This window comes from Amphiprion ocellaris, chromosome 5 (assembly GCF_022539595.1).
Source record: "Amphiprion ocellaris isolate individual 3 ecotype Okinawa chromosome 5, ASM2253959v1, whole genome shotgun sequence".
Classification (NCBI taxonomy): Eukaryota; Metazoa; Chordata; class Actinopteri; family Pomacentridae; genus Amphiprion; species Amphiprion ocellaris.
This window is the reverse complement of record NC_072770.1, coordinates 3,464,707-3,477,352: the sequence shown is the minus strand read 5'-3', so window position 1 is coordinate 3,477,352 and position 12,646 is coordinate 3,464,707. Positions and strand designations below refer to the sequence as shown.

Genomic DNA, 12,646 nt, shown 5'->3' with positions numbered 1-12,646 from the left:
TTTGTGAAAATAATACCCCAAAGAGGTATCAGGCAACTATTTGTTGAAGGTTGTCTAACCTTTGTGGAAGAATTCTCTTTTTACAAGTTTTTGTTGCTGGAGGACATTATTTCACTGTCTGTAAGGTGCATTTGTGTGCCTTGCATGCTTTATTTGTTTCAATGAATATATTTTATGGTTGTAATCAGCTTTAGACTTTACCTTTTATTGAAAAGATGTGGTGAGTCCCAGTATCAACTGCCTAGATCTAAAACCTGCAGCTGTCTGAGTATTTGTGTAGGCAATTTTCATGTTCAACAAAATTAATAATATATTTAAAACTGACTCTTTGGCAGTTTTAATCATGAAAGTTAGAACAGCACTGTTCATATTTAGTTTAAAGCTCAATGCCCTTTGCATATGTAAGGAATAAAAGGTATTTGCTCTTCTGTTGGTGCAGTGAGTTGTTGTGTCATGAGTGTAAAGATGCAGGACAAAAAATCTGAAATAATGAAGAAAAGTTTTAAACAGGAAAGTTCAAAAGTTAAGAGCAAAATGCTCTATAGAAATGCAAAGATAGCCTAATAATTCCCTCCAGATTTGTTATGATTTTCATGCAGCAATACAATCCTTTGTTTGAATTTGATATATTTTTATATAAAATGTAATTGCTAACAGTTTCAGCAGAGTTTCAGGCACTGTGTATTTCTACAAATATATAATATGGTTTGATGTTTTATCCAAAGAGCTGTTTGACTTCATGTCTTACTTGTACCAGACGTCTTATTCTAAAATGTTTGTGCATTTCCACAGCACTTGTAAAATGTGTTAGTTGACATTCATGTACTGTGGATTATTTTTCCAGAATTCTTGTTTGGTTGTTTTGTGACTATTACTGTATGTCTTTTATTCTGTCTCTTGGGGTGAGATGAACTATGTCATGGTTTCTTTGTCTCTCCCATACACTACGTAGTTATTTCACTTTTATGCTTTATTTTAAAATTAATTTAGCAACTTCAAACCCCCAAAAGCTTTTTTCCCCCTTATGTTGGTTAAAATGCATTTCCATGCTCATGCTATGAAAACCACTGCATCACTTTTCTTTTGTGCAGTCATTTTCTATTGTGCTTTTTTCCTCAGTGGCTATGAGTTTGACTACGATTACTACAGAGAAGACTTCTATGACAGGTAAGATGCAGGATAATGCTTGGAGCCAATAAAGCTGTAGCCTGAGTTTGAGCATGTGTGCTTTTGGCTCTTCTGTTCTAGTTATCAGCAGGAATTAATCTTGTTAACCTCTCAGAGGTCCAAAGCAGAACGTTGTTCAAGCTGATTTGAGTCAAACATGCCTCAAACAAGCACTTTCAACAGAGCAAATATGGTTTTACAAGACTTTCTTGGATTACTGTTACATATTGTGAACATGGAAAAAGTTTTGACTGAAGAAAAAGCATAGAGGAAAACTAAACACAATTGTTCTGATGCAAAAAGGTCTGTCAGAGTTCAGGTTAGCAAGATTTGTTCAGACTGCAACAGATTTTTGGCCAGGAATAGAAGAAAAACAGCTGATGGTTACTGATCAGAAACATCAGGTAAATTCAAAATATAATGACATCTTGGGTTTGCAGTCAGTGTGGTATTTTTTAAATCTAAAAACACTGCACGTTTTGGTAAAGTTAAACTGCAAATAATGTGATCATAAGCAACAGAAAGAATTACAAAGAAATACAATAATATAAAAAGACTAATCTAGTTTGTTAACATTCATCAATATATATTTTTTTAATTATTTGTGCTCAGAAGGACTAGTATGTGGAGAACATTAACCTGTTGTCAAGTTTACATTAGTGTTTCCCACAGGTTTGACTGTGTGCCCAAAACTGTTTATATAGTGGTTGAAAAAAAGGTTTTCGGACACCCCATGCATTTGTGAAATACTGTATTAAGAATAACTCTTAGATTTTCAAGTGCAATTTCTTTTAGTATAAAAAAAAAAAAAAAAAAAAAAATATATATATATATATATATATATATATATATATATATATATATATATATATATATATATATATATATATATATATATATAAATAAAAACAAAACAAAAACCCATACAGCATCATCCTCGTGCTTTAGGATAAATCACTGGTCACCTGAATACATGATTGCATCTTGACTCATGATTCCCTTAAACTGAGTATTGCTATCACACCATGGACGATGGAGGCTCAGCTCCATTTCTTCCTTTCAAGAAAAAAAATATTAACAAGAATTAACAATGTTTTTTGTAAAAAATGTGGATATTTTTCACTGAAGCTGCAGTTGAAGTGCATTCAGCCACTGAGGACACTGTGATATCTCTCTGGCATTGGATCAATTTCCATCACGGTCATAAATGACCGGTTGCAATGTTGAACTTAATAACACATTGGAGGAATGACAGAAAAAAACCAGTGTGTGACATGCAGATACTTTATGGACCTGGCAGATGCAGACATTTCAGCTCCCAAACTCTGAAGAGACAGCAGGGTCAAACTCTGGCCATAGCAAAACATACACAATTTTGTCTGATTAGATTATTAAAGCTTTTCTCTTTCTCATTCAAAATGATCAATTTGAGCCTCGTTGGAGAACCTGATCATGTACTTGTTTTCCCTTTAATCTTCAATACTGCTCATTCTGTGGAGATGAAACTCTGAGGTGCTTTTCAGGCCCTGATGTAAGCCTCTTGTTTGTTTGTTTTTTAAATAGCAACTTTAAAATTTCTTGGGCAAGGCCCAACTTCAAGTACTCTGCGTCTCTTAAAACCAATGTGACAGAGCAGCTTCAATAAAGACATTTCACTGACTGCAAATTCATGTTTCACTCTCTGACATATGTCTCAATAACGGAAAGAGACAATAATGTGATGTTTGGTCTCATTTGAAAGCCCTCGTTAGGTTGACAAGAAGTCAGAAATCATATAGTTATTTGAGTACAGTGTAGTGAGACCATCAAAATATCCAAGTCTGGAATAAACTAATGACTGATCCTTGAGGACAGAGGAAATAAATAGTAGCACCACCCTCATTCTGTACAATAAGTCACCGGTCACCCGGACACTTGAATGCCTCTTGACTCATGATTCTCTAAAACTGGTCATAAATGACCGGATATGCAAGGTTGAGCTAAACAACACATTGGAGGAATGACAGTAAAGAAAACCAGTGTGTGACATGCAGATATACTTTATGGACCTGACAGATGCAGACTTTTAGGCTTCCAAACTCTGAAGAGAGAGAACAGGGTCAAACTCTGGCCACAGCCTGTATGAACATACACAGATTCATTGGTATTAAGTCTAAGTGTAACTTTAACGTTTTAAATGTTGAAACACCTCACCTTTATACAATATTGTTTAAGTCAGGTCCTTGATTTGTTCGGTTTGGTTGCTTGGTTGCATTCACTAACATCATGCACTTTTCAGTTACTGTAACATGGAGAACAACTACTTCATATTTATGAAGTGAAGTGCATATCCACTTTATAAATATTAAGAAATACAGTTGAAATATTTCTAAAGTAATATCTTTGAATATTTGTAACTCTTCCTGACAAAAAATTCTTTGTTTTTCATTTTATATTAGGGGCTCTTACATTTTGCTGTGCTGCTATAAAATTACTATGAAATGAGATAAATGTGAATTTCAAATTGAACCTTTGTATTGCCTCTTTATTATTTCATTCTTGAAGACAAAACCTTTCATTTAAGGCTCTGATTTAAAAATTTCTGCAACTACAGTTTATTGTGGTCTAATGAGTATCTTTATGGCATTCATTTTAGTGTAAATAATTATTTCAACAATGTCACAATAAAAAATTGCAAATTATTCTTTCTGTAATCAGGACTATTGTAAATACTGAAATGATCTTCTATCTATGTATACACAGCGGGGTGTTAATGTTGCTCTGTGCTATCTAAAAGGACACTCATGTCATTATAGACTATCTAAGAGAGGATCCCTATCATTCCGTACCACCAAAATGTGGATCTTTAAAATCAATAATATTTGTGAATAAATTTCCACTTTATTTGAAAATAGATTAATTGAGGCAACTAAGATATTATTTAGCATTACACTCACCTTTCTAAAGTGAGTAAGATTTTTGAAAATAATTTAAAGTTTTACATCTACCTGTAGATTGTGTTCAAAACAGACTGAATTATGTTTGGCTTGATGTGATCATCATTTATGAATCTTCCAAGTCATGCTGTATGTTTACTGCCATCAGTGCTGCATGATGAAAGATTTTTCAGTTGTAAAAAATTTAACAAAATGCAACAATTACCTTAAATTAGGACATCCATTTATTTAATCTTTTTAGGTTTTAGAAAATGAAATGAAAGTATTGCAACTTACCTTACACCTTTTTTGCTTGAAGGAAAACATAAACTTTAATGATGATAGGGTAAATGTTGTTCTTACACAGTACCTCTTCAATATACTGACCTATATAACTATTATGTCTTTATATACTGATAGAAGGATTCACAAATAAAATAAATATTTAGGTAGATAAATATCTAATGAAGGAAAAAATCCTGGAAATGCTACTCAGTGCAGCCAGACCAGACGTAGACACATGAAGAGTTACACTTCAGTGGATGTGACTTGAACTAGCAATACAATGAAGGAGAATCCACATTTACCTTGTGTCAAAGTGGACAAGTGGTTGTCCATTGCATAAAAGCTGTAAGCATCATGGCTGATGTCAGTTTGAGAAAATTACTACTGTTTACAGACGGCTATATGGAGTCAAAGCTACAGCTGCCTAGTTCCTCTTATTGACATCAGTCATGGTGTTAATAGCTGCTTCTTTGATAATCCCATATCAACAGCCTGTTTGATCCACCTGCCCATGAATGATGAATCAGTGCAGCCAGACCAGATGTAGACACATGAAGAGTTACACTTCAGTGGATGTGACTTGAACTAGCAATACAATGAAGGAGAATCCACATTTACCTTGTGTCAAAGTGGACAAGTGGTTGTCCATTGCATAAAAGCTGTAAGCATCATGGCTGATGTCAGTTTGAGAAAATTACTACTGTTTACAGACGGCTATATGGAGTCAAAGCTACAGCTGCCTAGTTCCTCTTATTGACATCAGCCATGGTGTTAATAGCTGCTTCTTTGATAATCCCATATCAACAGCCTGTTTGATCCACCTGCCCATGAATGATGAATCAGTGCAGCCAGACCAGATGTAGACACATGAAGAGTTACACTTCAGTGGATGTGACTTGAACTAGCAATACAATGAAGGAGAATCCACATTTACCTTGTGTCAAAGTGGACAAGTGGTTGTCCATTGCATAAAAGCTGTAAGCATCATGGTTGATGTCAGATTGAGAAAATTACTACTGTTTACAGACAGTGATGTGGAGTCGTAGTTACAGCTGCTTATTTCCTCTCATTGACATCAGCCATGGTGTTAATAGCTGCTTCTTTGATAATTCCATATCACAACAGCCTGTTTGATTGACTCTGAAGTATGGGCCAACACAACTTTATCATAACTATGGGTAAATATATTATGGCACATCATGTTTAATGTTTTTCTACATATTAATACATTTGCTGCTCCTTCGTTTTTAGAAGGGTGAATGGAGAAATCACTTTAAATTATAAATTCAGGGGTGGTTTAAATATAAGGTTTCTGAAGCTGATGTTTTCTTCCTTTAAAAGCCTACAGAGAGGCATCAAATGCAATCGATCCAACGTAAAATCTCATTTTAGAAAATGTAACCGTTATCAATTGTGGGCTATAGGACAAAAAAATAACAGGTTACTCTTTCACAAACATCTGGAAAAGGGATATAAAGTAAAAAATTATGGCTATTGTGACAATTACTGTTATTAGCCAAATTACAAAATATAATGAATTAAAATTGCATGGCTTCAACTCTAACAAAGAATAAGTACTGCGTTTGTACACCGGCTTTAAATACTACTACAATCACTGAGGTGAATCTATTCCTAGTACACTCCTAACATTTCAGTGTAATTTTACTGTGCCATTCCTCTGTTCTCTGATTAGTACCACATCTTCAGCATCACCTCAGACAGAGAAGAATAAAAAACAAACGAGCATGCAAGATGTTTTTAACTTTAAAACTTGGTTTCAGAAATTCAATGTATATACACTTTACAATAGCATACAGTCTGACAGATACCAGAGATGTCTTACAACATTTTAAATACATCTTCGGTACAAATAGCAATTCTTGCAAGTAAAGTGGCTTAATGGATATTGGAAAAAAAAATTAAAATCAACACGACTGTTGTTTTTCAGCAGAAAAATGTCATGATTAAAACTAAATTCAGGACTTTTCCCACAAAGCAAGCTGTATTCTCTGCATGCTAAGTTTAACAGTTCAGTGACATTGTGCTAAACTAAACATAGATATTTGTAAGAAAAAAAATAAAACACTCCATCTGATGTAAAGTTAAATCTTCATTAATACATTTAAAAAGTGACATGTTTTGCAATCAAATGCCTTCTGAAATCAAAAGTGCAAAAGACTTTCCATTAAGGATTTTTTTAACATGAAGCTGCATGTATTGTACAACATTCAGTGTCCAACAAACTGGTAATGCACATAAAGAGGAGCAAGATGAAAAGTAATATCTCCCACTGATCTTTCAGAAAAATCCACGACTGATAACTTTACACAATCACACAACCCATCGAGGAGTCGAGTGCACCCAGTGCTACATTACACACTCAGTGAGGCTTGCATACTAAAAGATGGCAGTCAGGATGGACGGAGGACACGGAGGACATGGAGGACACGGAGGACAGGGAGGACAAGGAGGACAAGGAGGACAGAGAGGACAGGGAGGACAGGGAGGACAAGGAGGACAGAGAGGACAGGGAGGACAGGGAGGTCACGGAGGACAGGGAGGACAAGGAGGTCACAGAGGACAGGGAGGACAAGGAGGACAGGGAGGACAAGGAGGTCACAGAGGACAGGGAGGACAGGGAGGACAAGGAGGACAGAGAGGACAGGGAGGTCACGGAGGACAGGGAGGACAAGGAGGTCACAGAGGACAGGGAGGACAAGGAGGACAGGGAGGACAAGGAGGTCACAGAGGACAGGGAGGACAAGGAGGACAGGGAGGACAGGGAGGTCATGGAGGACAGTGAGGTCACGGAGGACAGGGAGGTCACGGAGGACAGGGAGGACAGGGAGGTCATGGAGGACAGGGAGGACAAGGAGGACAGGGAGGACAAGGAGGACAGGGAGGACAGGGAGGTCATGGAGGACAGTGAGGTCATGGAGGACAGTGAGGTCACGGAGGACAGGGAGGTCACGGAGGACAGGGAGGACAAGGAGGACAGAGAGGACAGGGAGGACAGGGAGGTCATGGAGGACAGGGAGGTCATGGAGGACAGTGAGGTCACGGAGGACAGGGAGGACAAGGAGGACAGAGAGGACAGGGAGGACAGGGAGGTCACGGAGGACAGGGAGGACAAGGAGGTCACAGAGGACAGGGAGGACAGGGAGGACAAGGAGGACAGAGAGGACAGGGAGGACAGGGAGGTCATGGAGGACAGGGAGGGGAGCTATCATGGTGGGACCTCAAGTCTGAACAACAGGTATGAACCACCATCCCTCATCTTTTTGTTCTAGATGAAGACAGAACATGGAATTTGGAAAGACACTTGAGCATTCGTCCCATGTATAATTTGCCTTCATAGTCTGGACATGTGCTCTCGTGACATTATGTCCGAGTAAACACCATTGTGTCCTTTAACAATTTCACTTGAATGAAAACAAATTCTAATTTTTGAAGAGCTACTAACTTCTGGTGAGAAAAGGAAGAAACATGGGCTAGCCAGCACTGAACAGAACCTGTGCTTGGTTCACAGCAGGGATTGTTTGGGCAGAGCAGGATTCACCAGGTCAGTTTACACATGGGCAGGGATACAACTCATTGGAGTCACACTACACAGACTGAACACTGAAGGTGACAGCATAGGAGATGCCGTAGGGAGGAACTTGTGAGCAGAGGAATCATAAGATAATCAACTATAACATAAAATTCACCTTCAAACAAGAACTGAAAAGAAAAGCTCAATGATGCCTGCCACATTGTCACAGAGATCAAGTTAGCTCTCGAGGGTCTGCTTTCTGACCAAAAACAGGCCAAAGAGGTTTTTTTTTGCTTTACCTCCTGTGTTTAGGCCTGTAAATTTGCCAACACAACATCTACACTTTTGCCTGCTATGTGTCTCATTATCAAATAAATTAAGTTGAAACAACAGAGGAGGAAAATGTGAATTTTGGCTTGAGTCCAGCCTGCAATTGAGCAACAACACATTCATATAGTTACCATTCTTGAAAAACGATACCTTAGACTGTGCTGAGCAAAAAGAGAGAACAAATGTTTAAAAGTACTCAGTAAAAATGTATGAAACAGAGAGGTAGAGGGGCATTTGGTGAAGCTGACAGAAACAGTATGTTGCTGGTTCCAGATATGGATGGTTTGGAGTCTGGCTTTTTATACGTTTTTTACACCTTCACCCAGCTGTTAAATGTCTCGGGCCAATTTTTCCAGCGTACCAAAACCTCACAGTGCAGGTCCTGCCACCATACAGAGCCTCTCGGGAGTATTGTAATGAAATATTTTTTGGATACGATGTGCTATAAGTAAAAGATGATATAATTATGGTAAATGCTATTAGACTCATCAGTCTAATAGCAGTAAAACCAGAGGTAAAACATATGTATAAAATACATAATGGTATAATTTGCATGAAATCTATCATAAAATAATGAGGGTAAGATGTGGAGCAAAAAGTCTGAACATATCTGGGCATGTTCTCTGTAAAAGATGACCTAATGATCACTTAATGGGTATGTCTTCTGTAAAGTGAGATCTAGGGTGAAATATGATAACCTGACATCATGATCTGACCAACAGATTTAGAAAAGTATAATGGTGTCAGAACTGCCACTCCTATTATACGTCCTATAGGCGTAGAAAAATGACCAACACTCACAGCATATAAGACGATGCACAGCTCAGTATCTTCTGTTCTTCTTGGGGTGTCATCACTGCTAAGAATTACTCCTGGATTTTTTTTGTCGATGAATAAATCCTGCTGCCCCCCGAATGCTGACTTCTCTTGGTGACTTTTTGAAGACTTAATTTACACTTCAGTATCAGGGGTTGAGGAGCTTGGAGGAAACCCTGTGGACCACCTGTGTTCTGGAATATTTTAGTTGCATTTATGGCTGACACACATAGTCCTCAAGTGAAGCCAGAGTTGCTAAAACAAGTCACCAGCAATCTCTTTGACTGTCCCAACGACGAGGCGCTGGTGCACTGCATTAGTGGGGACTGTTGCATGGGAGCGGGCATAGCGGTGCTGTTTAAACAGAAGTTTGAAGATGTTTCCGAGCTACTGAAACAGAGTGAGTGAGAAAGGTACGCCGTATTCACCTTCCCTGCCCCTCGAAGAGTTTGGGTTGTTCAAATTCTGTACATGTGTCTCGTACAGGGAAGGCGTCTGGTCAATGTGCTGTGCTACTGAGAGAAAGCAGTTTCATCTGCTATCTAGTATATGCCAACTGCACCCGCTTTGATCTGTCGTGCTTCTTATCTGACTATGTTGGGTTGTGTGACCAAAACCTCTATAAACACGTCTCTTGTTCCAGGTTACAAAACAAAGAGCCTTTCATAAACCCACATACAGCAGTCTACTACACAGCATTAAGGATATGAGGTCACATTGTACACAAGCTGTCAATGCCTCGGTATGTGAACGATGTAGTATCCCTTGTATCATAGTATCTGTGGTGATAACGGCTGACTCCCTCTCCTCTCTTGCTGTGTGTTTTCACAGTATTGTCTGTGGCTTGGATCAACTGGAGTGGACCAAGGTAGCCAAGATATTGGAACAGGTCTTTATGGGCACTGGCATTACAATCACAATATACAGCCTTCCTTGGACAGCAGCATCTTTGAACTAACTCCCAAGCAGATAGTCCAAATGCTGCCTGCGTATGAAACAAATATTGTCTACATATCTACAATAAATAGATCTACAACTATAACACTGTATGAACTGTCTTCATAGTGTTCCAGGTCAGCTATTGCTCACTGAAGCAGCAGGGTGAGTCTGCTGGTTTTGTTCACCATATCCTTTACTAGCCCCACATTTGTGATACATGTATGATATATACATAATATATTATTGGAGGCAGAGCCGGCATATGTCCTCACACCTTTCATTTGTTTATATGTGAGGGTGGATTATGCAGCTTTTTCATGATGCGTCTATCAGACCCGTTGTTCGCAGGTTTCTCTGAAGTTTTTGGAAAAAAAACAGGAAATGCACACTTTTTAAATAAAGATTAATTATTTCTCATTCTAGATTTTTATTGACAAACAATAAAAGCTGCTGCTGCTGCCGCTGATGGTGCTGCTGATGCTGGGGCTACTGCTGGTGCTGCCGGGTATCCGGGAGGAGCTGGCTCAGAATGGGCTGCAAAGAGGGTCGGTATGCTAGGTTCTGGAGAGCTGTCGAGCTCCATGAAATCCTCCTCCTCCGAGTCAGCAGAACCAAAGAGCCTTCTGGGACACGGGTACCACGCTGGCTGCATAGCGATCAGTGTGAGATGTTTTTGGGGCTGCTGTTGCTGCTGGTTGGCCACGCTCATGTTGATCAGTAGGCAGGTTTGATTAGTCTCTATGATCATCAGTTCAACTGACCATCTTTATAACATGTAGGGGTGGGCGGTGATGATGTAATGACTGGAAAAAGAGGTGTGGCTGAGAAGTAGAGGGCGTGATCTTAGAATGATAAAGTATTTTTTTGACAGAGTATCCCTCCAACTCTGACAGTTAGAGAAGAGAGTGGTGATCTTTCCTGAGGACTTCTCCATCCATTCAATCCACGCACCCATCAGCAAGACCAGTATGGAATACCCCACAGTCAGCATTATCACTCTCCAAAACAAAGAACTCTGCAGGTTTCTTCTTCCCCATTGATCGGAGGGTGGCTCTAAAGTACCATCTACCAGACCCCACTACTTTGGATTGCCATACCGCGCTGAAGACCGCTTGTTCCAGGAGCACCTCTGTACAAATGGGGAGGTTTTCCAACCTCGGCTGTTTAAAGGGTACAGGCTCGGCTATATTTTCCTGAAAAGTCTCTTGGAGATGCTGCTGCATGATCATCTTCAGCACGCTCCAGTCGTTGGATGTCATCGTGACTGAGACGGCTAGAGGCCTCGACGTTTCACCCTCCTCCAGCTGATAGAAGCAGAGCTCCCCCGTCTTGTACTTGAAAACGTAGTCCCAGGATCCAGGCATTCCGTGGGGTTTGAGAGGCCGTTCCCCCCCACAGACTCAGCCGGGGGTACCTGGGTCCGCTGGAGGTTCACATGGTTCTCCTAGGGCCTCATAGAATCGAGGGCATCTTACGGAAGATGGTGATGGGTGTCTCGCTGATGACCGCCGGCTCTGGACGTGGCAGGGCCCCAGATTTGCCGCTGCTCGCTCAGGGAACCGCATACCCCAGGACATTCAACATTTTCTGAGCCATGGTGAGTTCTATTCAACGTTGTGGCCAATGGACAGGCCTACTGCCTTTTTATATATGAAGAAGCCCCCGTACTTCTCTTCTCATTGGTTTTCATTCACCTTTCCCCTCACACCTCACTGGACGAGCACGGGAATTTTATTATTACTGTTTTATAAATCTTTTTTTTTTTTGAAATGATCATTTCCGGAATTTTAAAATTTGTCATTTCCTTTTTTAAAAATAAAAAAACTACAAATATGGCAGATGGAGTGTGGCTAAGGGAGGGACTCTATGATGTGGCAGTCTCTGATTGGATCCCATAGGACAAAGTCCAAATTTATTTAAAAAAAAAAAAAACTACAAATATGGCGGATTGTGTGGCTAAGGGAGGGACTCTATGATGTGGCAGTCTCTCATTGGACCCCATAGGACAAAGTCCCGCCCTCTCGTGACGTGACAGCTTCTGATTGGGACCTGTCAAACTTTGATGAGAAGTGTCCAATATACTCTCTTTAGTGATTTCATTGATAGCTTTCACCAAGTAGGTCAATATTGTTGTGCTTGTGTACCTGTCACATTTTTCCACTTGTAGTCCAGTGTAGAGTGCTTTCGTCATGTTGACATCTGTATAGTGTCTTAGCTTGCATGAATTCTGTTACCGTGCCACTGGTGCATTGATCTATGTAACTCTTTAAGTCTCTCCTAGCTTGATATAACCAAGTCCTGGTCAGCCCAAGTCTCTGCATTCTGTCTGTAGTTAGAATTTGTTTGATTTTGTGTTAGCATTAGCTTAGCTTGCTGCCTAGTCTCAGCTTCCATAGCTGTTTCCTGCTCTTGTATTCCTTAGCTTATTAGCATAGCCTGCACTCCAGTCTAGACTCACACTACCCTTTGTGACATCAGTTCCTCGTTATTTTCTGTATTATATTTCTTGTAATAAATTATTTTTTGTATCCGCTTGTCTGTTGTGTCTTGCTGTCTGCCCCTGAGTCTCTAACCCACCCTGTGACAGATTATAAACATAAAGCTTATTTTTAATATTTGATACAGATCCAGGGCTGGAAACCCATGGACTTTACAAACTACA

The 12,646-nt window shown here is 39.6% G+C and overlaps 1 protein-coding gene and 1 pseudogene across 4 annotated transcripts in view; both read left to right on the top strand.

The window, feature by feature from the left end:
• raly (RALY heterogeneous nuclear ribonucleoprotein) overlaps positions 1 to 12,646 on the top strand; it is a 134,465-nt gene that overhangs the window by 99,747 nt on the left and 22,072 nt on the right. For all 4 annotated transcript variants that reach the window (XM_055010438.1, XM_055010437.1, XM_055010439.1 and 1 more), the window contains one exon: positions 1,120 to 1,167. In XM_055010438.1, coding sequence (XP_054866413.1) covers positions 1,120 to 1,167 — 48 coding nt within the window. The remainder of the gene's footprint in view (positions 1 to 1,119; positions 1,168 to 12,646) is intronic.
• Positions 9,364 to 10,223, top strand: LOC111582437 (ADP-ribose glycohydrolase OARD1-like; annotated as a pseudogene).